The following is a 25,867-nucleotide window of genomic DNA, read 5'->3' on the forward strand; positions in this document are numbered from 1 at the left end:
TCAAGCTCTAGGTGAGCACGCAATGGCCGCTTCATGACAGTGAAGATCTCAACATGCGGCTGGAGATCGACAGCAAGCTCACCTTCTCCCTCCCTCCACCGGAAGTCCCTCACAAGGTTGGCGGTGAAGTAGCTTAAGTGCAGCATTGCGACACCCCTACCAGGGCACATCCTCCGACCACCGCCGAAAGGCATCATTTTGATCGTGCCGTCGGTTCCTTGGGATGCATCCTTGCAGGACAGGAACCGTTGTGGCTTGAACTCGTCAGGGTTATCCCACGCTATCCTGTCTCGTGCTATAGCAGCCAGTGGGAAGTACACTTTTGTGCCCACTGGAATACGCTGGCCATTGTGAACCACATGATCCTCTTCCATCACCTGCCTGAACGCAAAAGACGTCGGCGGATGCAGCCGGAGTGCCTCCATGATGACAGCGTGCAGGTACTCCAGCTTCCCAAGAACAACCTCGCTGACTTCATCGGCGTCCGCACCCACGACGGCATTGATCTCCTTCCGGACGGCCTCCTGTATGTCGGGACGCTTCACCAAGTTGGCCATGATCCACTGCAGCGCTGATGCTGTCGTTTCAGTTCCAGCACCAAGGAACTAGGAGCACATGCCGACGAGTTCACCATCGGACAGCCTTCTTCGATGCCGCCTTGGGTCCTGACTGTGGTCGTCCGGCACCTTGAGATCGATGAGCGTGTCCACATACACCGGCGTCTCGCTGGGTCGCCGGTGCCGGCCGCGACGGGAGTCGATGAGTGGTAGGTACGTCTGCTCCTGCTGCTGTCGCAGGGCGGCTAGCTTCTTCCACCGATTACGATAAATGAGCCTGGTCAGTGCGGGGAGCATGGCGTGCGCGAACACGCGCGCCGTAGATAGGGACTTGACGAGGTCACTCTGAGCGTCGGCCATGGCACGGACGCGGTTATTGTCGATGTCGTCGCCGAAACACATGTTGGCCACCAGGACAAACATAGCGTAGCGGATGCTCTCCGCCGCGTGAACCACGCCGTCTTTCCTCTGCTCGGCGAGGTCCACGACGAGTCCATGTAGTGCACGGCGGCGCGCTGACGCGTGCCGGTGGAGCTGCGTTGGGTGGAGGACCTCCGATGTGAGGTTGTGACGAATGGCGCGCCAGTGCTCACCGTAGGGAGCGGAGGTGATGTTCTGGTATTGACGGCGCGAGAGGATGGCGCTGGGAGAAATGGACGGTGGGCGGTTGGAGAAGGAGCCAGCGGCGCTGCCACGCACGAGAAGGCTGTGCGCCGTCTCGGGGTCCGTGACGAAGATGCTAGCTGGCTGTGGCTTCCACACCGTGGAGAGCTCCGGTGCCAGAACCGACTTGGCCCTCGTGAGAAGGGCTTTGATTGGCGATGCATGGTGGAGGAGGAGGAAGAGGAGAGCCAAGGGAAGCAGGGTTAGGAGGAGCAAGTCTGCCATGGCTTGATGGATTGAGCTGCGCCTGCCGTATTTACTCACGCATGGGCTTGGCACGCGGTAGTTGAGCTGCATAGATGCCATTATAATATAATTCAATCTTTGGCTGATACAGGGGATGGGACGGTCTTTATTGCACCTTTATTGCTCACCTATAGACGGTTGTGAAAATAAGTATCGCCAACTTTTGAGTAGGCGCAAAAAAATACTTTCGACTTTGGAGTAGGGTTTATTAGTCCCTCCCATATTTTAAGTCAAAATTTAATCACATATTTGACTAGCAAATTGTCAATGCATGTCACAACAAATCAAATAATATTGTTGGATTCATATTTGAATGTAGTTTCCAATGATATTATTTTTTAATGTATAGCTTAGATTTTATTAGTTCAAATCATGATTAAGAAATGATCCAAAATACGGTGACCTGTAACCAAGACATAGATAGTATAAAAAATCCTGTGCATGGACAGGCGTGAAATACTCTCTTGTCACAGTCCGGCGCGCTTCAACAATCTCTGAAACCAAATGATTAGCGATTAAACTGAAAAATATCATCTATGGTTATACCACGGCGCCTAACAATTTGGGAAATTAACACGTACACACATGCATGCATTTATTCTACCTCGCATACACACCTGCATGGAGAGAAATTTGTGGGATTGATTGCGGTTGTCACGCCCTAATTAATTGGGCATTAAACCAAACGTGTCTAAAATCCCTTTGGTGGTGAAAATGCATGAAAATTGATATGTAAACTGACAATTTAAAGGGAGTATGGTGATTGATCGTTCGCAAGGTGCTCAACAAATAAATCTGAGCTCGTAACGTGCCAGCGAACTTCCTGATGGCCCTCATTTATTACTCGGCCCTGGCTAGATAGCCACATGCTATCATTAATGAGATTGTTGTCATATTTGTGAAATTGCGTTACTCTCTTCTATCCACATTACTTGTCACTGCTTTACTAGTACTCTCTTCGTATTGATGCATTAGGAACATTAGAGCATGATTAATAATACAACAAATTGCTAGCTATAAGATGTTGTCATATCATTTATAGCCAATTCATATAGTCACTCATACAATAAGGTTAGCTATAAGGTTGGCTATAAGATTACTATTTTTCCTCATCTCTCTATCTCTTTCTTCGTATTTATTGCATCTGCCTTGAAGCACGCATATAGTTAGGCTCTTGCATGAGAGCTCACTCCGCTTACTTTTTCATGTCTCTCTCCTCCATGTCGACAAAATTGCCATGTAAGCAGGCTATAAGCCTGCTATTGTACTTGCTCTTATGAAAACAAATAATCCTAAAATGCTACATTGGTTACGCCAGGGAAGAGCTGCTGAGGTAGTTTCCTTCTGCATCACGATACACTACTATTGTCGCGTCTCCAAGCTTGGGATCATTCTACAAATTAGTGGGATCATTATTACCTAGAGTTGACAATCTTCCAAACCCATTTTCAATATTATCACAACGATATTCATCATGAGGCTTAAATAAACTTTCAATATCATAAGAATAATCACCCGAATCATGATAATTGCAATAAGTAGTGGACGTATAAAAATTAGCATCCCCAAGCTTGGGGCTTTGCATATTATTAGCACAATTGACTTTAATAAAATAATCGGGCTTTGTATGGGCTGAGAGGGGTTACGGGCCAAATAATTGGGCTTTGTATGCCCATGAGTTAGCGGGCCGACATCGATTAATCGGCCTAACAACCGACTAATCGGTCTAACAGACCATTTAACCGGTCTAATAGACCATTTAATCGGACTGGCAAGTTAACATGATGAATAGGTGTTATTCGATTCGGCCACCTGATGAGTAGCGATTAACTAGCCAATTTACTGATTAATCGGATGAATTATAGAACAGTGCACATATCCAAATCAATTAGTGTCTTGGGAGAGCGTGGAGAGGATCAATGATCCATGATCCGTGGTCCTATTGCTCTGTCTCTCGAACTTACGGCAAGGGCCAAGAATGCCCGGCCGTGCCTCGTAATTATCTCACAGGTACCCTCCAGGTCATCCTCAGTCACAAGAGACTATCAGGAACTCAGGTCCACCTCTACTGGGGTGGTACCATCTGTCCCTTCAGTCCCACAGAAACAGTTGACGGGAACAGGTAAAGGTAAGTGTGTGTCGATAACACCAAGGAGGAATTGTAGGAATCACCCTTGATCGATTCCCACTCGATGTAACCATCAAGGTGAACTTGGAGGAATCACCCACGGTAGGTTCACACTTGAAGAACTGCACGACAGAGTCAATATTGGGAGTGGTGAAGGAGGAATCACCCTCCATAATCCACAACCGATTAGCTACACTACAGAGATATTATCAGGAGTGCATTTCGAGGTATCACCCTCGGCACTCGGTAGTATCTCTACAGAGTTGTACAACTAAGGGGGGGGTGCGGTGATGTGTTGGTCTCAGTACGTCGATCACATTGATCGATTCATTCGGTAATAAAGCGGGGGCAACAGGGACAAGGCGAAGGGTCACTGATGGATCACTAACTAACCTATACTAAGCATATAGGATATCAGGTAAAGTAACAACAGCAGGTTACAAAAGCAGGCTATGCATCACAATAGGAGTTATCAACAACATTAGCAAAATCGAATGCAAGCATGAGAGAGAAAGTATGGGCGATATAGGAATGATCAAGGGGCTTTTTCTTGCCTGGAAGCTCTATGAAAAAGGGCTGATCGTCAGGTGTGTAGTCATACCTAGGACCATCGTCAGTCTCGGGGTCTACCGGAGAGGAGAGGGGGAGAAACAACAAATATAAAGCAAATAAATGCATCATGATGCATGACATGGAAATATGCTGACCTAGCGGTGATCTAACATAGTGCTACACGTTACAGACGAAGCGGGAAAACATCTAGAAATGTTTTCCCAGCGTTTGGCAGTTATCGGACAGATGAGTGGATATCATTTTTGGATTTTTTATATTTTTCTTAGAAATTTTCATATATAACTTATTTTCATCTCAGTTATATATTACTTTATATGATTTTTCGGAGTTTAAATGATTTTCCAAAAAAATTGTAATTAAGTTAATTCGAAAATACATTAAATACTAAATGTTATGATGTGCTTCATAGGCTGACATGTGGGGCAAGTCAAAGCCCAGTGAGTAGTCAACATTGGCAGTTGACTAGTCAAACTGACAAGTGGAACCCCATTGTTAGTGACTCAATAAAAATTAATAGGTTTCAATTTAAGTAATTAAGCAAATTAGTTATTAGGGCCCATTTTGTCAGTGTCTAATTAAATTTAACCAATTAAATTAATTAACATTTTAGTTAATTAGGTGGGTGGCCCACCAGTCAGTGACTGTGCTGCCCAGTCAGCACAGTTGACCGGGGTCAACGGGTCAGCTAGGCCCCTGGGGCCCACTGGCAGTGACACATGGGTGGGCCCCAAGCCAGCCATATCTATGGCGGTGCTAGAGGGGTTCCAGCGACTCGATTTCAAGGTGGTGACGTGCCGTAGTTGGCCGGAATATGCGCACAGGGAGTCTCCGGCCCCGTTGGTTGGCTCGTTCAAAAGAGCAAGCGATGTCGCATTGTTTGGTGTCGGTGGGAGTGGCTGAGATGGTCGGAGTTGAGCGGAACATCATCGGCGGCGGTGGTGGCGTTTGCTGATCTTCGTCGCTATGGGGCACGACAAAGGCAGTGGATGGTGGCGTTGGGTTGCTAGGGAGAAGCTGAGCACGATGCGGTGCTCGGACGCGAGCAGTGGCCACGGCAGCGAGCTCTACCGTGACATTGGGTGCGGCCATGGCGGCGAGGCGAGCTATGGCGCGGAAGGATGGGGGAGACGAAGGGGATCCGAGCGGAAACTCACAGGGAGCCTGTAGAGGTGCAAACGTCGGCTCGGGGGAGGCTCATGGCGCCGAATCGATGGCGACTGCGGTGGTGCCCAAGGAGGAAGAAGAGGTCGGGGCGGCATTGCAGGGGTCCCCAGTTCCAGCTCGAGGTAGCATGCAGCGGCACTCTATGACATGACGGGGAGGCGCAGGGGTGAAGATGGCCGCGGGATCGACGGGGCGTCGGCGACGGTCGCATCGGGCGCTTCTCCAGTTCGACGCAGGGAGCTAAAGGAAGAGGGGGGATCTAGTCTAGGGGGTAAGTGAGTGAGAGGGGAGGAGTCCGAGGGGCCGTGTGGGTGGCAGACTTATCCTCCCACGGCGAAGCTGATGAGGTGGTCCGACGGGGACGAGCGGCGCTCGTGCCCTCGGTCGGCCACTGTAGCTATGTTGAAGCCAACACGATCGGTGGGCTGGGCCGACACAGTGCCACTTTTCTTTTTCTTAAACTATTTCTTTTTATTTTTATTTTTCTGTTTTCATTTATTTAATTCTGTTTTTTAATTATTTTAAATAGCAAATATGTTTAGTAAAAGTAGGAACTTGGCCCATTATTTAAAGTGCAATTTTGGACAATGCCAGGAAAAGTTTGGGAGGCTTTTACATTACTTTAGAATTCTTATAATTTCAAAAGCAATTAAAATATTGTTTTGTACCGTGTTTTAATTGTTTTAGGGTATTTAATTACTTTATATAAAATATTGGTTTCACCATGACAATTATTCAATGATTATTTGCCATTGCGTGAACTTTTTAGTTTTCTTATTTCTGAAATTCTTAATTCCTCTTACAATTTGAATTTGATTTAAAGTGGAATTTAAATAAGATATGAATCAACGTTGATCAAGACTAGTTAATCAAAGTAGCTTATGATGATCACTTTAGCTCCTTACATAGGGGTGTTACAATGGCATATAACTCATGCGGATCCTCATCTAGGCATGCCAAGTGCTGGCAACACCGACGTGTGCCTTCGTCCATGATGTGTCCTCGGGCCTGGTAAGCTTGGTGTGGCACCTCGTCAACATCGAGTTCGTCCGTCTAGCATGCCCGAGGCTGGCAACACCGACGCGTGCCTTTGTCTATGACGTGTCCCTGGCCTTGACAAACCTAGCGTGACAACTCATCAACACCGTCTTCTTCCCGGCGCACCACTACCTCGACAACACTGCTCCGAAGACTACCACGGCGCTTCCTTGCGCCTGCGGCGCCATGGCGACTAACTCAACATCGACCACCCCGAGTTGACATCGACCATGTCATCCCTCGCATGGCTACCTCAAACATGGATACACCATCCTACGCTCTCGGTTAGATTGACATCGGCACAAAGGGACGACTTGATGGAGCAATCTCATCGGTTTCACTCCAGCCACATCTTCTGCTATGCATCGATCGTTATGACTAGGGAGGGGGGATGGTGTCCATCGGCTTACCTTAGGATTCTTCTCCTGTCTCACCGTCTGCGTCGCTACCTTTGTGACTGTGGAGGGATGTTGAGTATTGTGATTATTAGAAAATATAGGATATATTAGGATTTGTTCTAACTTGTCTTATACTCCAAGTTGATCATGTACTCCTATAAATACGTCCACGGGGCTCAAGCGATACCACAATAGAACCCACCTCATTTTGTCAACCTTCCTCTCTATTCTTTCTACAATATATACCCAAAAAAGAAGTTTAGGACTCAATGTTTGTGGTAAAATTTTCATGCACGGGAGGCTTTTGAAATGGGAATCTGGTTTCTAGGGGTCAACTCGGTCATAGGATAGTCTTGTTACGCCCTCCGTCTCTAAATATAAGACATTTTAGAGATTTCAATAAGGACTACGTACGGGTGTATATAGACGTATTTCATAGCGTAGATTCACACATTTTGCTCCATATGTATTCTTTATTGTAATCTCTAAAAAATCTTATATTTAGAAACGGAGGGAGTAGTTGAGACATGCGTATATACCTGAGAGTTGGTTAGATTTATTAAGAAATGAAAAAAAAATATTTATTATTAGTAACTATGGAAATAAAATTACCATCATAGCAAAAACCAGTAGATACGCGAAAAAGAAGCAGTAAGTATCAATGCAGTAATCTTATTTCCATTGGTGTAAATACAATACTCGACGCTAGTAATGATATACATTATTAGAAGCATAGTAAATTATAAATGGAGTAGCCTCCAGTACAATACATTGTAAATGAAGCATCTTATTGATATAGTACATTATGACAAGTAGTACGATACAAGAAGAGTGCTAGAAACTGGAGTAGAGAGCAACTGTGATTTGCAATGAAAACAGAGCCTTCCAATTTACTTGCAACTGTGACAGGTAGAGGAAGTAAAGAAGAGGTACGACTGGGAGAGGGAGGAGGAGGAGGAGGAGGGGAAGGGATGAGGTCCAGGACAGCACTACTCAACCACCTTCCCTGTGTGATACAAGTATTTGCTTGATCCCTTTGGCTTAATTGCAGTTTATCCCTTTGGCTTGATCCCTTTGTTATATCATGTAGAATAATTCGCCCACGCGCGCGGACTGCTTGCTTGCTTGCTTGCTGCACCATCAATTTTTTTTCATGGAAGCGAGCACATCTATCCATTCTTATTTTTTTCAGATCGAGAATAAATAAATAAAAACATGTACATACATACTTAGGCCAGAGACACATGCTGTGACCCATACATGCATAGACTTAGGCGAGAGACACGTGTTGTGACCCATGTCGCCGCGACTAGCTATGACCATCTCTCGATGGATTGAACACATCGCCACCGCCCCACGCCAGGCATCCATCAGTGGGTCGACCATTCACGATGATGGAGCAACAACCGAAACGAAACCCCCACGTATGTTTGGATGTGGCGCATGGCTGGGATTGGCCAGAGAGGCGATCGATCCGTGGGTAATCGCTACCGACCAATGAGGGAGACTCCCACCGATCCATCCCCGCCAGCTGCTCACGATTGATTCCGCGGGCCACCCGATGTCGACGGACGGGCGGACGAGATGGGGCAAAGACCATGGAGATCCAACCCAAGCATATCTGTGCTTCTTCCTTCCGGCCAGCTCCCCACGATCGATTCTGCGGGCCGTCAGATGTCGATGGACGAACGAGATTGGTTAAATAGACAGTGTCGATCCATGGGTAAAGTCCATTGACCAATTAAGAGTCCGCTGCATTTACGCGCGCTCGTCTCTCAAAATTTGTGTCTCCTTGCTCAAAAGTAAGTTTTGAAGACAAGAGAAAAGGAAAGGAAAGATAATATTGAAAAGAGGCGAATCCCATTCCCATCCCCCACCCATCTCTCTCCCCTCGCCGCCGCCGCGATTCCGGCGAGTTTCGGCGGCACGCAGCACACCGCCGACACCCCCTCACTCCGGTCCTTCCTCCTCTCCGGCCAGATTCACGGCTACCGCGCGCAACCCCTCCCAATCCCCGTGGATAGGGTCGTGGGCATGTCCCCGGCTCGAGCTGCGCGCCAAGATCCACGGCACCATCCTCCTCCATGATCCAGGAGAGGCGGCGGCGGCGGAGGAGCCAAGCCATGGACCCTAGCCCGCGGCCATCAGGATCCGCAGGCAGGAGGCGCAGCCATGGGTACGAATCCCTCCTCTTCACCCATCCCATCCCATCCCAACCCATCCCCGGTCTGGTCTCTTCTCCCTCTCTGACCCACCCCCGTCTCCATGACCATTACCAGGAGGAGCAGGACGACGCCATGGAAGGGTCACCAACAACTCCGGTCTTCTCCATGGACATGGAGGTCCTCCGCTGCACTCCCTGATGCATCAAGCGCGCAGGCATACAAGGAGGCTCTGCTTCTTCCCAGGTCGCCATGGAAGGTATGCTCTGCTCTGCTTGTCAACGCCCATCTATCCGTGTTTGCTTGCTGCTGCAACTTGTATTCAGACGGAGCTAGACAAAACTGCAAAAATCTCATACTTTTACTTCCTTTTTCAGAAAAAACTAACAAGTCTGCAGATTATTCTTCAGGTTGATACTAAATTGGCAATGTTGCTGTTCCGACCCCGCTGCCGCTGCGGACGCCATGGAGCCCGTCCAGGTATCTCACTCTGCTCTCTCTCATGTCCCGGCCATCAATTACCCGGAGGTGTTGCCTCTTTTCACTAGTGCAACCGTGCGTGTGCGTGTGCGCGCGTGTGTAGTACTCCCTCCATCCCAAAAAAAGTGACTCAACTTTGTACTAAAGTTTGAACAAAGTTGAGCCACTTATTTTGGGACGGAGGGAGTATGAGATTCAACAAGACACAATGAGCTCTTGTAGCGATGATTCTTCTGCTGGTCACACAAGTGAGCCTATCTATGCTTGTTTTGTCTTGGCTCGATTGATTCCAACACTTAACTTTCAGTTTTGCAACTACAAATTAAGAGATCGATTTGGGGGAGGTGAGGTACACGAATGATAGTAGGCCAGATTCAGACTTGTATTCGAGAGGAAATTCATAGTTTCAGTTTCGCAACACACGCCCACACATAGCAACAGCCAGATTCAGACATGTGTTGGAGAGGAAATTCAGAGTAATCTGCTTGCCTATGTGCTAGGCTTGCATGTCAATTGTCTCATAACCGAGCCATTGGTCCTGGGTTTAGTTAGGACGTGTAATTCAGCTCCCTTGTTGCTACAGCTCCAATCATATAGGCTGCCACATATCATCATGCTTTCTACTGTAGTAATGTTCTCTTCTCATGTTCATCTCAACCCCATGTGTGTGTTGTGCTCTTGACATGTCCGCACGAAATCACCAATGCGTGTCTCTGTGTTGCAAATGTGTTCTCCACATTTGCTATTGTTTGGGCTTAGACAGCTCGATTGCCCGCTGTTTTCAAGATCATTGCCTTATGCTAAAATACTCCTATTCTTTTGCCTTATGCTATTGTTTCAGGATCATTGACATGATTTCCTCTTTTCTCTCATTATGATTGGAGCTCAAGATTTTCCATTTGACTCAAGATTTGTTATTTATCATGTCCTTGTGCAGCAGCATGATTGATTCGGTACTGCATCATCCCCGGTTAATGCAGAGGACAAGGGGCTCATCGTGTGTGTCTCCCTTCGACCAACGAGGCACGACGTTGTTCGGCACTGGCTGCAAAATAATCACGGTAAGCTTGTCAACGCCCATCTATCCGTGTTTGCTTGCTGCTGCAACTTGTATTCGGACGGAGCTAGACAGAACTACAAAAAATCTCATACTTTTACTTCCTTCTTCAGAAAAACTGACAACTCTGCAGATTATTCTTCAGGTTGATACTAACTTGGTAATGTTGCTGTTCCGAGACCCCGCTGCCGCTGCGGACGCCATGGAGACCGTCAAGGTAACTCAGTCTGCTCTCTCTCATGTCCCGACCATCAATTACCAAAGTCTTCCAGTATGAGATACATGCCGATTAGAGCAACAACAAAACGACACCAAAAATATCACTTTTCACTATGAAAAAAGCTCCATTTTTCATACCCAAGTCTTCACATGTATTACAGAAAGAAAAAAACAACTCTGAAAAAGCTCCATGTATCTCATACCGAAATCTTCACATGAGCAAATTCCTTCAAAAACTAAAATAAAATACTGACACGAGCATGCATAGCAAATCTTACAATTTGACGGAGCACTAGGAAACTTGATACTCCATATTTTGCCTGCTTGCTTGCTTGCTGCAACTTATCTTCACAGACAGACAAAACTGCAGAAATCTGAAACTTTTAGTTCCTTCCTTCTTCAGGAAACTGAAAACTCTGCAGCAGATTTATCTTCAGGTTGATGATACTAACCAAGCATACTAACTTGATAATGTTGGTGTCCTCAGGCGCAGACTGTTGTGTGCCGCCTCTTCCATGGGCGTCCACGCCATGGAGCTCCTTAAGGTATATCTTATGTCGTGTGTGTCCCGGCCATCAATTACGTACCCATAGATGCTGCTTGTTTTCACTAGTGCAACAATTTGTGTGTGTGTGCCCAGTATGAGATTTGACAAGACAACATGAGCTCTTGTAGCGATTCCCACATGCTAGCCTTTCTATGGCAATTATGTCTAGTCTTATTACATCACTTTGTATGGAGCGTACAACTTTGTTTGCTACAGAATATATAGCAGCATCCTGAAATACTACTCTACTATTTCGTTTGTGATCACGCCCCTGTACAACAAGCCTTCCAATCTGCTAAGTTTTGCCTCTCTTGCTGTATGTATGTATATGTATGGGCAAAATGATGACAGGTGCAGACCTGAGCTGCCTGCCATGTCGTTTATAATAAACACACACTTGTAATAGTAAGATAACATGATATTCAAACTGCGTAAGATTGCAATTTCTCTCTCTTGCACTGGTAACACTATCACATATACTCCCTCTGTAAACAAATATAAGTGCGTCTAGATCACTAAAGCGGTGATGTAAACGCTCTTATATTTCTTTACAGAGGGAGTACTAGTTATGTATTTCCATTTCTTAAATGCTGCCATGTCCATTGGTGTGACTCCATTTCTCTGCTTTGACGTTGATGTTTGCCCAACAGAGACCCTCAATGATGACCAAGGTGGAGTGCAGGACATTGAGGACATGATATGAACCGCCGTTCCAGACGCCCGCCTCAGGGAAGGAGCACTCCATCCCGCTGATAACAATGTTTTGAAAGAGGAGATGATGGATTTGGTGGAGGAGAAGAACTCCCTCAAGGACGAAAAGAGGAGCCCTGTGTACAGAAAAGTATGTGATGTTTTATCGAATCACCATCGCAGCAACCTTACTATGGCCTGATGTTCCCTTTTGTCGACGGTCTTGACTATAACTCAAGTGCTTGTGATGTTGCATTTTGGCAGCTTGTGATGCTGCTTTGTCAAGTGCTTGTGTGGTTGTTTCGATTTGACCTAGAAGACCGCTGCTTCGCTCCTCCGGGTCTGCTTATTCCCGGGTCGCCGCTGCTCCCACGATGGAGGAAACGCTTGTCTTGTTTTTCTGTATTGAGCAAACGCTTGTCTTGTTTTTCTGTAGCATTCACCATGCATGTCTCATGTGATCCTTGTGCAGGCCGTATAGCACTAATTGGACTGCGGTGGTCTGATGACACCTTCCCTTGTCCATGGAGGATCCTCAATAGGCAAGATCATATGCCACCGCTGATCCGAAGCTCATGCCAGGGGAAGGGATTCTGTTATTGCCTTCTATGTGGGTGGTGAGTGCAGGCTCTGCTCATCCTAGTTCAGCATTCATCATCAGTGGCCCTTACTCCCTCTCATGCCTATCCATATTTGCTTGCTTGCTTGCTGCAATTTATGTTCAGAGACGACTAAACTGCAGAAACCTGAAACTTTTAGTTCCTTCTTTCTTCAGAAAACTGAAAACTCTGCAGCAGATTTATCTTCAGGTTGATACTAACGACACATACTAACTTGATAATGTTGGTGTCCTCAGGCGTAGACCACTGTGTGCCTCCTCTTCCATGGACGCAGCAGCTGCTCCGACCCCGCTGCCGACACCATGGAGATCGTCAAGGTATCTCTCTTTGCTCTCTCTCTCTCTCTCATGTCCTGCGTGTCCCGGTCGTCAATTACCCGGAGATGTTGCTTGTTTTCACTAGTGTCCAACAATTTGTCTAGTATGAGATTTGACAAGCCAAGATGAGATCTTGTAGCGAAAATTCTTCTGCTGGTCACACAAGTGAGCCTATCTATGGCAATTTTGTCTTGTCTTGATCAGGTCCAACACTTAACTTTCATTGTGTGGAACTGGAACGAGCACTTTGCATTCCTAGGCTGGTGAATAAGTATGCATTGTTTTTAGGGGAAGATGTTGTCTTGTTAATTCCTATAAATTCCCTTTGACACAAGAGAATTGTTGTGTGGCTTACTGCTGAGAAATCTGACATTCCTCTGATGCATTACATTGCCTCTGCACTAGACTGATCTTTTTATGTCCACCCAGATTGCATTCCTCGGGAAGATACTCCTTTCGTCCATCAAACCTACCGGACATGATGGAAAATCTCCATCGCGCGCGACACCGGTCATTTTCTCTTGCCAAGCGGTGCTGCAGAAGTTGACGCGGTTTGGGCTTGAAGATGCACACGATGGCGCCGTCGTCCTCGTGCTTTCTTCGCTGATGAAGATGCACTGGATGGCGTCGTTGTCCTCGGGCTCTCTCCGCTGATGAAGATGCACTGGATGGTGCAGTCGTCCTCGGGCTTTCTCTGCTGATAAAGATGCACTGGATGGCGGCGTCGTCCTCGAGCTTTCTCCATTGATGGGTTAGGTTTCAGAATTAAGCCATGTATGTAGTAGTTTGGCTCTGTCATGTTGTAATGTTTGTGATGGAAGGACGCGAAGTACCTGTGCTTCCTGGGATGTGTAGTGGACTCGAGATGTTTTTTATCATCTCATCTGAGAAGTAGTTGATGACATAGATATTTAACTTTGTTTTGGTGAAGATGTATTGCACTGCGCTGTGTGTGCGCGCGCACATGCATGCGTGTTCCTGTTTGATCATATCTGGTGGAAGTAACATCTTCATTGTGAAGGTTGGGATGTGAAATGATGTGCATCGTTATGGGAATTTTCTTTCTGGGTTAACTGCATCAAGAGTTAAGTTGATCATATTAGTCATTGCATCAAGGAATTCCTGAGCTGTTTGTCGGTGTTTTGTATGGTACAACAAGAAAATTTTCATTGCCCTAGGAGAGGAGAGTACCGAGTTTGTCGGTGTCAAGAATGAATGAGTGTTCTCTGGGTTTTTTCAATTATAATCTAACAAGTTATGAAAAAATGTTCAATGCAGGGACTTTGAAACTTGCCAACCTGGTAATTGGATTGGAGCCGGTGTTTTTATGCTAGGAATGCACTTGCAAACCTGGTGTCTTATCTTACGTGAGAAAATCAAATTGTGAACAGAAAAACCTTTTATGCTAGGAATGCACTTGCAAACCTGGTGTCTTATCTTACATGAGAAAATCAAATTGTGAACAGAAAAAACCCACCTGGCTATATAGAGAACGAGTCTTGTCTTAGATGAGCAAATTCCTTCAAACAGATAAAAATAAAGATACAGACACGAGCAAATTCCCTAAAAAAATAAAAACTGACACGAGCAAATGGGAAGAAGTTACTGCATACACACATGGAAAGTGCCTGGCTACCTTTACGTGGCCGGCGTAATTTCTGGGAGCGCTGGGACTAAATCGTTTGTGCAGTACATACCATACCATACCATAGAGAGAGTCAGAGAGGGAATCCATCGCGCGTGTGCGTCAATCTGGCGACAAGGAAATTAAAGGAATAATTACTGCATGCAGCTAGCGTTTTCCACGGCTGGATGAATACACCTCTTTCCTTCCTTCCTTCCTTCCATCAAGAGAGCCTCCCTTGATTCCCTCGTCTTCCTCCTTGAAACTAGGCACCCCATTAGTTCTATCCTCTTCCCAAACCGACGCATCCGTCCGTTCATCCCATCGCTGCCTACGCTCCCCTCTCCTCTCCTCTCGTCTACTCTATAAATGGACGCCCCCTTGATCTCGACCAGCCCCGCCCCGCCCCACACCTTCCACCTCCTTACCTCTCCTCAATCTCCACGTTGTAGATGGCAACGGTGGATCTAAGCAGCGTCGTGTACATCCACCGGCAGCTCAGGGTTGTGCCATGCCCACGCCGATGTGTTGTCCGGCTAGCACCACGCTGCCGCGCAAGAGACGCGAAGTACCTGTGCTTCCTGGGATGTGTAGTGGACTCGAGATGTTTTTTATCACCTCATCTGAGAAGTAGTTGATGCATGCGTGTTCCTGTTTGATCAAATCTGGTGGAAGTAACATCTTCATTGTGAAGGTTGGGATGTGAAATGATGTGCATCGTTATGGGAATTTTCTTTCTGGGTTAACTGCATCAAGAGTTAAGTTGATCATATTATTCATTGCATCAAGGAATTCCTGAGCTGTTTGTCGGTGTTTTGTATGGTACAACAAGAAAATTTTCATTGCCCTAGGAGAGGAGAGTACCGAGTTTGTCGGTGTCAAGAATGAATGAGTGTTCTCTGGGTTTTTTCAATTATAATCTAACAAGTTATGAAAAAATGTTCAATGCAGGGACTTTGAAACTTGCCAACCTGGTAATTGGATTGGAGCCGGTGTTTTTATGCTAGGAATGCACTTGCAAACCTGGTGTCTTATCTTACGTGAGAAAATCAAATTGTGAACAGAAAAACCTTTTATGCTAGGAATGCACTTGCAAACCTGGTGTCTTATCTTACATGAGAAAATCAAATTGTGAACAGAAAAAACCCACCTGGCTATATAGAGAACGAGTCTTGTCTTAGATGAGCAAATTCCTTCAAACAGATAAAAATAAAGATACAGACACGAGCAAATTCCCTAAAAAAATAAAAACTGACACGAGCAAATGGGAAGAAGTTACTGCATACATAATAAAATCTTACAAATTGAGGGACACTAGGAAACTTGATACTAAATCATTTGAACGCATGGAAAGTGCCTGGCTACCTTTACGTGGCTGGCGTAATTTCTGAGAGCGCTGGGACTAAATCGTTTGTGCTGTACATATCATACCATACCATAGAGAGAGTCAGAGAGGGAATCCGTCGCGCGTATGCGTCAATCTGGCGACAAGGAAGGAAATTAAAGGAATAATTACTGCATGCAGCTAGCGTTTTCCACGGCTGGATGAATACACCTCTTTCCTTCCTTCCTTCAAGAGAGCCTCCCTTGATTCCCTCGTCTTCCTCCTTGAAACTAGGCACCCATTAATTCTATCCTCTTCCCAAACCGACGCATGCTTCCTCCTCCTGGAAACCTTCAATCGACACCGCATTTAACTACCCCATGCATCCACGCGCCGCCTCCCTCCCTTCCTCCCCCGCTCCGCATGCGATCCAATCCACACGCCTCACGCGGATCACACTCCCATCCGATGCCTCCCCGCGTCCCCGGCTCAGTCATCTCATCGCTGCCCACGACCCCCCTCTCCTCTCCTCTCCTCTATAAATGGACGCCCCCTTGATCTCGACCAGCCCGGCCCCGCCCCGCCCCACACCTTCCTCCTCCTTCCCTCTCCCCAATCTCCATGTTGTAGATGGCGACGGTGGATCTAAGCAGCGTCATGTACATCCACCGGCAGCCCAGGGTTGTGCCATGCCCACGCCGATGTGTTGTCCGGCTAGCACCACGCTGCCGCGCAAGAGATGCGAAGCGAGTTAAGACCAGTTGACATGCCCGGCGCAGCTGTGCGTGGTGGCCCTTAGGCCGATCATGGTTTGCCGGCCATGCATGTGCCTGCCGCCTAGCACTCGTTGATCCGCCTTATATGTAAGAGCATGCGTGCTGTTTCTTGATCTAATATTTTTTCTTCTTTTTGATAGAAATCTTGCCACGCCAACTGATAGTTGTTTCTTGATCTAATCTTGTTTTCTTCTTCTTCATAGAAATCTTGCCACACCAACTGATGGCTTCTCTTTTGTGTCCGAACTTGCTGTAGTGATGATGTTGATGTCTCTACTAGGCATCCAAACACAAGATATGAACAGCAAGTCGCTGGACAAGCAGCAACGCTAAAAACCGTAAGCCTGGCAAGATCAATACACAGGTATGTCCTTGTCCTACGAGGCACGTGTGTGCTTCAGAAAAGGCAGCACATCAACATTTGATCGATTCATCGTTTCGATGTTACTCATGTCTTTCTATGGCTTCATGTTTTGGTTTTAAAGCTGTAACAGTGAGGTCAACATTTCAAGCAGAAGCCATAGAAATGTTGCCCTTACTCCCTCTCACCTACCGGGGGGTGGTAGGGCACGGATCCCGTGTTGACGAGCAGTGCACCCGCGTCCCAGCCATGAAGCGTGACCAGCTACCGGGGATCAGAGGGAGGAAGGAGAAAGGGTGGTACGGAGAGCAGGTTGGCGGAGCTCTCCTGTCGGGGTTTGTCAGCAGCAGGCGGGGAGGCTGGAACCAGCCGTCGCCCATATGGGCTGGCGTAAGTTACGGCCAGCGTTTCCAACATCCTCCTCCCCGGCTTTTCATTGCCTCCCCCGAGTTGGCTTGCTCAGCGTCAGTTCATTCAGGCCATCTGTGTTGATTTTGTTCCTGCCATGGAGGTCGGCACATTTATATTCGCAAGGGACTTTTGGTCTTCTGAGGTACTGTGTTATGGCAAAATTTTGCATATATATTAGATTTGTTTTTTTTAGATTATGGTGTGAAATCGAGCTTAGTTATGGGGATCTGAAGCTCCATTGGGTAAGAAGAAGATTAGCAATAAGGACAGAGTTACAGAGTGTGTGCTTTGTTTTATGTATGTATGTACCATCGTTGCTGTTCCACGTCCTGCCTGCTACTCCCATTTTTGGGTAGTTAGAAGATCCCAATATGAAAGGAATTTTAGGATTGTGATCCTTATACTTCTGAATGTATCATGTGAACCATCAGAATTGGGACTAGCTGTGGTCTTTGTCCCAACTTATGCTGGAACTGCGAAATCCCAACTATCATGCATGTTTTAATTCCATTTGTTATGATGGGGCAGTCAAGTCATTCCAGATGTAGGGTTTCTGTGGTCAGTACAGATGTGTGTAGCAGCTCACTACTTTTTTTTATTCTCAGCATGGTGGGGTTCGTGTTTTTGCGGCAGTGCAAAGAGTAGTGAAAAGATTTTTCAAGAGTAGTTTTTATTGTTTTTGGCACTTCTTATTTTTTTCGCAAACCCGGAACAGACACTATCTATTTTTCTAACTGAATTATTTGACACTTGCAGTGAAGGATTCAGAATCTCAACATTCTTTTGTTTTCCATGTGTGCATTTTTTTTGGTTTTAGTCAGTGTTAGTTGAAATCTCACTCGCACCCCTGCATGTGAGTTTATTGTTTTCTTTCATCTTTTTGGTAGCAGCAGGGTTGTGGATTCTTTGGGGCAGATGTCCTCATGTGGATGCTACGTACCCAATTATGATCATGATGATGGTTTGTCAAACGACGATAATTGTATGGAAAGCACTGCATCCACGGATGAACAATTTTTTTGTTCCCTTGCGGTGTCTCTTTTTTTATCTCTCAGATGTATTTCTTCAGTCACTATTCAGTGTTCTTTCTTCATTACTCATTAATTTTCTCATTCATATTTCTTCAGTATTCTTCTTTCAGTCATATTGAGTGTGTTGTACTTTCATTCTATTTACTTTTCATTTTTCTCTGTTTTAGTATTTCCTAGCCTATGTATCAGTCTTATTTTCACCTTTAGTCTTCATTCTCCCGTTAGATATCTTCATTTAGTCATTAGTTCCATCGTTCGTCATTCATCATCAGTTTTAAGTTTTTATTTTCAGTGTTCATTAATGGCAGTGTATTATCATTGTTCGGATTGAGTATCTTTAGTTTTTTTATCACACTCATTTTCAGTTTCTTATTATAGTTCATTTTATGTTTAATTTATTTCATTCAATTTTCAGTCATTCTATATGAGCGTGTGGGTTTAGTTCTTATTATAAGTTCATCTTTTCTGTTTTGTATCAGTTATCAGTCATGTTTCTTTAAACAGGGAGGGTGTGACATGATTCACATACTTCTTCAGTCATGTTCCTCATAGGTCTTTGTCATTTAGTATTTGGTTAGTGTTTTTATCAGTTTCTTTATCCTCATTCTTCCATTTTTTAGTTTTTCCAATTCCTTGAGTATCTCATTCTTTTTTCTATTTTCTCTGGTTCTCATTTACATCAGTTCACTCTTTATTTTCTCATTCTTTTGTTCAGTCTCTCTTTCTCGGTCTCTTAGGTTCCTACTTTCAATCTTCATAATTTCTTCTTAGCTAGTCTCTCTTTAGTTTTCTCACTCTTATTTAGTACTCCCACCGTCTGGAAATACTGACAAATGCATAAAAATGAATGCATCTATAACTAAAATACATCTAGATACATCCATTCCTCCGACAAGTGGAGTATTTCCGGATGGACGGAGGAGACTAGCAAGAGAAGATAAATCATTTTAATCTTATTTTTGGCTCTTTATCATCTTATAAATTGTGCCAGTTTTTGTGTTTTTATTTTTCTTGCCACTACAATTTGTGGAGCTACCCTCTCTGTTCCTCTTTCTCCCCATGATGATTATTAGACATTTTTCATCCAAGATTTGCTCTGTATTTTTGTAAATACAAAAGTTTTTTTTATAAAATATCACATTGTAAAATATCTGCTCAGTATTGATTTGTTTTTTACCTTTCAGGAAAGAACAAGGTACTAACACGTCTTCACGATAGAATAAGAACTATCGATTCTTGGAAAAGAACAAGGTGCCATCACTATAGTTAATTTTTGTGTAATTGCGCATCTTGATGTTGCTGGTGGACATTAGGTCATTTAGTATGTTTATTATCTGTCCTCTAATGAGTAACATAATTGTACATAATCATTATTAGTAATCAGTTTTTAGTATTATGTCTGTAACTATGTTTGAATTTTCATCATTCAATATTTTTTTCTCCAATCTGCATTTCATGGTTGTATTCTCCTTCTATCTTGTTGCTATGCTCAATAGCATCAGGCATTTCTCAATCTGCATCATACTCATTTTTCAGTTTGCTTTCATGGATGATGTTGGGGGCCAAGAGGGGTGGGAGGCAGGGGTATTGTTGGGTCTGAGTGGGAGGCATCACGTATCTCTTTTCTCTTTTTTTAATAACCGGGCGACATATATGCTCGTGGAAGCCTGTTAGCGAGGTGATGGATTTTGTGAGGGTGCAACAAATGATCCGGTTGCATAAATAAAAAGATTATTAGTATGTTTTTCCAATGGATAAGCAGGCTCTGGTTGCATAAATAACACGTCCCAACCATGATCTTCTCTTGTGCATTACAAATTTGATAAGGAGGAGGCATTTTCTATACCTTGCAAACCAACATATACGTATAGTGCCCTTTCTATTATTATGAAAATTAAACAGTGGGCATTTTCTACTGCGTGGAGCAACTCCAGCTTTCTGGCTGGGTTGCATTTGGGACAAAAAGTTAATTTTTTTTCTTGAACAGGTTTATAAATCTTACATAGTAAGGTTGTTCTCTTTGTAGTGCAGACCCAGATGAAGCTGACATAATCGCATTCTCAAAAGTGAAGGTCGCGTGCAGACTATAGCCAGAAAAGTCCGGAGGTAAATTTTGAAACCTTAAAGTTACATGCAGACTACACCAAAAAAACTCCGGATGTAAATTCTGAAACTTGAAGGTTGCACGTAGACTACAACAAGAAAAAAAAGTTCTTAAGTCCAAAGGTTGCATGCAGACTACAACCAAAAAACTCCTGAAAGTAAATTCTGAAACATGGAGGTTGCGTGTGGACTACACCACAAAACTCATGAGACGAATTTCATAAGAAAAATAAGTAACTCCCAAAACACCAGTCCAGCATGGATATAAAATCAAGAGGTCAGCTAGGAAACAATTTGCACACACGCACTGCTAGCGAACTGGCCGAGCAGTGTTTGGAACGAATAACAATTACTCTGACCTATGTTCCGCCCCAAAGAAAGTAAAGTAGTGTAAGTACATTGCAGTATGGAACATACAAACAAATTTCTGTGTATGTACAATTCAATACATACAAATGCGTAAAGGATGGTTTGCCCTTGCGGGCGTATATAACCTTATTTCTCACTAGAAATTAATAGTAAAACCGAGACAACAAAAATAGTCTGAATGTGTTGAAGTAGCCTAACTCTTTATCAACCCTTTAGTTGTAATGAGCAATTTTTAGCCTAGTTGATTAATGGTGTGTTTAGTCAAGATTTGTGTTGTCCATCTACTAATTGGTCATGTTGATCTCATACCGCGTTCATGTCATCGCTCTAACACTTTCTCTAAAAAGATTGTAGCCAGAAGTATATTTGGCCTTGATAAAAATCCCTATCTTTTGGTCTTAATAAAATCCCTATCTTTTGGTGGCAGTGGGTGCTTTGGGTTTGAGATTGAATTACTTTTTTTCCATATGATGATTACATAAGAGAATAAGCAGGCTTGTTGGAGATAAAAATGATGTCCTCACATATATAGTTCTTGGTTTCATCTTGTGCTTGTTTTCTGAATCATTTTAAAAGTGTGGGTAGTTTATGCTCATCTTTTTACCATATTTTTAGTTCAGTGTCCTTGTTCATCTTTATGTGCAAAACATAAATATTGATTCTCATTATTTTTTTCACTTTTGGTATCGTTGACATAAGTCAAATGATGAGAAAAACAAGAAGTGGATGTATATGTTATTTTTCACCTGTAATTTTGTTTGTTTTTCCATGCGGCCTTAAGGGTGACACACTATCATGATGCAACCACACTAGTTTTTGTACAAGGTTCAAGTAGATAACAGTTCTGCTACAAGCGCTAGTTAGGTGATAGAAAATATACCGGTGAATCATATCCTGGTGCTCATAATCACCAAATTTGAGAACATGATTTATAGAATAGAACCCTCAACATCGCCTGTGGGTGCTTTAAGTACCCCTTTTTTAACATGATAGCGTAAAAAGCCGATTTTCTTGATATGGGCCTTTTTGAATTGAAGGTTGAGATACCTTGAGGCCAAAATGAAAAATTCTTCCATTGTTGGTTGCCCCCTTGTACTCAGAGACTGTCTAGGGAATTGTTGACTTTTTTATTTCTAGTTGATCCGATCCCTCTATCCTTGTTGCTAGCATGCACTTCTATTTGATTCTTGTACATGCTATTCAACATGCAACCAGTGTGGATTATTTCTTTCCACTTACTTAAAATTGTGTTGCGTCTGGACGGTGAGAACCAAATATTTTAAAAAGAATCAGAAATTGTGCATGACCTTCTTTTTGTATGTTCATCTTCTATCAGCGCTCTTACACCTGTTGAACTCATGTTGTGTTCTTGTCAGCGCTCTTACACCTGCTCTTAATAGCATGTAGTTGTAAAGCCTGCTTGACTAATGGTATTTTAAGCTGAGAGTTCTCTTGTCCATTTTTTAATTAGTCATATTGATCTCATATTCTTTTTCATGTCAGTGCTCTAACACTTGCTCTAAATAGCTAGTAGCTGTGAAGTCCATTTGGCTTTAATAATATCTCTATCTTTCTGGTGGTAGTTGGTGCTTTGGGTTTTAGATTTTTTTTTCCTTTTATGGTCACATAGGAGAGTAAGAATGCTTGTTGGATGGCTAGTAGTAGGCATGACTTCTTTTGTTTGTTGAGCTTCTACTCGCCATTATAACTCTAGCTTTTGGACTTGATGAAATTCCGTTATGTTGCGGTTCCGGAGTGGCATGTGTCCCCTATTGTGTGGATGGGGATTGAGGTACATCGTCAGTTAGGTCTGTTGGATTATATTTTTAATTCCATTATTTTTCATTTTCAAAACATTGTGGATGGGGTATGTAATAATGCATGGGAATGATTTTTATTGTTGGTATCCCATCTCGGTTTTACACTATTTAGTTTATGCTACTCCTTGAGATAAAAATAAATTATACTTTTACATACTGATTCATGCAATAATTCTCAAAGTTACTGGTGTTTGAATGGTATGCCCTAAGTATGCAATCTAATTTTTTTCTCTCCCGTGAAGAACTAAATGCATTATGACTGTCCCCAACCCGAGGCCGCAATTGCTCGGTCAGCGCAGATCCCTCCTATTTCCATGAGTTGTTTTGCCTCATACGTCCATCGCCCGGACCGCCTCACTGCAGGTGAGCTTCCCGTCGACTACTTGTTGCTGCGTACATGTTCTACCCCTACTCTTTTGACATGTTGTGTTGTCGGGGCGGTCCGATGATCTGTTTGCCACTCAACTACGCCCAACTGCTTGTGCTAGTTCAGACCAAGAGATTTGTTGCCACGCTCTATTACTACCATGCTTTGTTCATGCTTAATGTACTCACAAAATCATAATTAACTTCTCTTGAGAAACATGATGAAAGGTGCATGTTTCAGGGGACGTTTGCTAAAAATCTGATGCTCTTTATTTCAGATTTTTTTTTGTTTCAGCACCTGATTAGGACGATTTATCCATAGTACAAATTCTTGATGAGCATGATTACTCAATCTGTGGCTGTGAGAGCCTAAATAGAGAGAGAGAGAGAGAGAGAGAGAGAGAGAGAGAGAGAGAGAGAGAAGATACTTTTTTAAAAACCTCATACTTTTGAAAATGAAACGAAGTTTTCTTATAATATGACAAAAGTTGTTCATATAAACTTTTTTTGATTTCTCAAGTAAATACCTAATGCTAAAAATGTAAATATACAATATCTATCTCTGTTTTTTTATATGCACATGTTGTGGGCTCCCTTTTTGCACGAACGTCCAGGTTTTTTTAAGCCTTGGCTCTCTTTTTGTACAAACGTCCATGTTTTTTAGCCTCAGATGTGTCAAGCCAGGTGGCATCGTATCAACATCGATGTGCTAATGGGCATGTGAGCAGCACGGGTGCTAACGCCTGCAATAAGTGATGTATATTTTGCCTCCAGTTAGAATCGTATAATTCTATATATCAATATCTGGATTTGTGATTGGCATGGCCGGTCCCCCGGTTAAAATAGTTAAATGTGGCCAATCCTATTTGACGTCCCCAAATTGAGCCGGCTCGGTCTTTGCTATTTCCTTTGAGTTGCTACTCCAGCTTTTTATTTTTTGCTTTTGTGCTGAAGTTTTTTTTTCCTGTTTTTCCTGCGATTTCTTTCATTGTGATTCTCAGCGTTTTTTGGTTTTTGTTCCAGTTTTTTCCTGCTGTTTCATTTAGCATCACTGCTGCAAGTTTTTCTGAGTTTTCTGTTGTCGTTTTTCATTTCCACTTTTTTGGTTATCTCTATCGGTTTCTTACCTTTTTCTGTTTTTTCTTTTTCCTTTTCTTTTTAAAATAAATGATGAACATTTTTTAATCATAGTGCACATTTTATTTTAACATTGTAAATATTAATTTAATACAAAGTGACCATTTTTATTACAGGATGAAATTTTCTTACATGGTGATCGGTTTCTTAAATGGCGAAACAATTTTTTATACACAGTGGACGATTTTTAATACATGGTAAAGATTTTTTGAATACGTGATGAACATTAATTGGAAACCACAATGAACAATTTATTATGCTTAAATAATTCTAGAAAAACCATGGCAAGAAGACCACAAAAAAATGACCAACACACGAATGTACCACCATCTCTCACAAAAGATAGTGAGGCTGACACTGGGAAGCCACATCGACCTGAACTGGGCCCCCGGCCCATCATCGCTAAAGTGTGCGCCGCCTCTCATATATGACGTTAATGAGCGTTATATAGGTGGTCTCATAAAAAGTGGTCTATTGGCTGCTTCATGATAATATACAAGCTTCTGAAGTTCATAATTTTATCAAAGTGGACCCAGTATGATGGCCCACATGAAAGGCTTTAGGGTGAGCATAGCCAAAACTTTTCATTAGTAGATCTTCAGCTTGCATATTTTTTTCTCAAATGGTTGTTCTAGTATATATTGACAATATGGAATAACTACATTCTAGAATTTTATAGGAATGCCACATGGTTTTAGTTTTTGCGTGGTCCTAGATGCATGTGAGCACATCCTTAGTGTCATTTTTATTTGCAAATCACCTTTGTAAAGTATTTGAAGAAAATAGGACACTTGGTTCCACAACCGAAGGGGTTGAACTTGGTGGCTTCCCACAGGAAGATACTGGACAAATTCATATGAAAACTATAGAACATGGAAGGTATATTACATTCGTAAAATAAGAGCGTGAAATGTTTTTTGTAAGTACTAATACGTTTGTGCTAGTGGCTATCAAGTTGTTCTTGCCAATACTCCCAATGATGTGGAAGGAAGCAAATCCATCTCGATGGTCAAGCCACCACTGGTACCAGAATAATCCAACCATTTGAGCAACATGGAAGATGCACATAATGTTGACAATTGTTGAGGAGATTCCTGAATGTACAACTTGCATCAAAGATTCCAAAATTTCTATGTTGATGAGCCAACTTAACATCTTCATAATTGCCAAGGGAGATGGTGTTGTCACAACTACAAGGTGGTCAGGTGTGCACAACAGGGATAGCATATGATTGTCTGCATATTTAAGTATGGTTGATGTCATTTGTGCGTGGAGAACAAAATAGATATGAGGAAGCAAGGAAGGAAGTCAATGGTGAGGTGGCATGGTAAAGCAAGTGATATGAGTGAGGCAGTGATCGGCTGTTGCTATCGGGTGCCGGCCAAAGGAGGTAGAATGAGTGGATGGGATGCCAAGAAAATAGTTTTAGTGAATCATCTTTAATCCTTTCTAATATATTTTTCTAGTACAGAAATGGAATGTGTGCCATTCCATTATTTTGGTCAATGCAACATATTATTACACAAATAATCTCGTTCATAAGGATATATATATTTCTGTGTGCATGAACATTTCTATATATGCCTACATGTCCATGATGCACCCACGTGGAATAGCTATCAGTTGTAGGTCAGAACTTCTACCTACATTCATCCCGAATTTTTCAGACATATCCAATGACTCTGG

General features: G+C 43.5%; 1 protein-coding gene, 1 long non-coding RNA gene and 1 pseudogene across 12 annotated transcripts; 2 read left to right on the forward strand and 1 right to left on the reverse strand.

The window, feature by feature from the left end:
- LOC123043063 (desmethyl-deoxy-podophyllotoxin synthase-like) overlaps positions 1-25,867 on the forward strand; it is a 45,859-nt pseudogene that overhangs the window by 14,515 nt on the left and 5,477 nt on the right.
- Positions 606-1,445, reverse strand: LOC123043065 (cytochrome P450 89A9-like). The gene has a single exon (XM_044465406.1). It carries the CDS (start codon positions 1,443-1,445, stop codon positions 606-608), a length of 840 nt encoding a protein of 279 aa, XP_044321341.1.
- LOC123043066 (uncharacterized) lies at positions 8,357-13,894 on the forward strand. Of its 11 annotated transcripts, none has more exons than XR_006419007.1 (10): positions 8,357-8,569; positions 9,047-9,188; positions 9,340-9,409; positions 10,347-10,470; positions 10,600-10,683; positions 11,173-11,230; positions 11,883-12,073; positions 12,187-12,539; positions 12,779-12,859; positions 13,289-13,894. It is a non-coding gene; the product is annotated as an uncharacterized lncRNA (long non-coding RNA). The 11 variants fall into 11 exon arrangements; XR_006419011.1 differs by having other exon boundaries at positions 8,475-8,569; positions 10,350-10,470; XR_006419005.1 differs by having other exon boundaries at positions 8,487-8,569; positions 9,328-9,409.

Source organism: Triticum aestivum, chromosome 2B (assembly GCF_018294505.1).
Source record: "Triticum aestivum cultivar Chinese Spring chromosome 2B, IWGSC CS RefSeq v2.1, whole genome shotgun sequence".
NCBI classification, from domain to species: Eukaryota; Viridiplantae; Streptophyta; class Magnoliopsida; order Poales; family Poaceae; genus Triticum; species Triticum aestivum.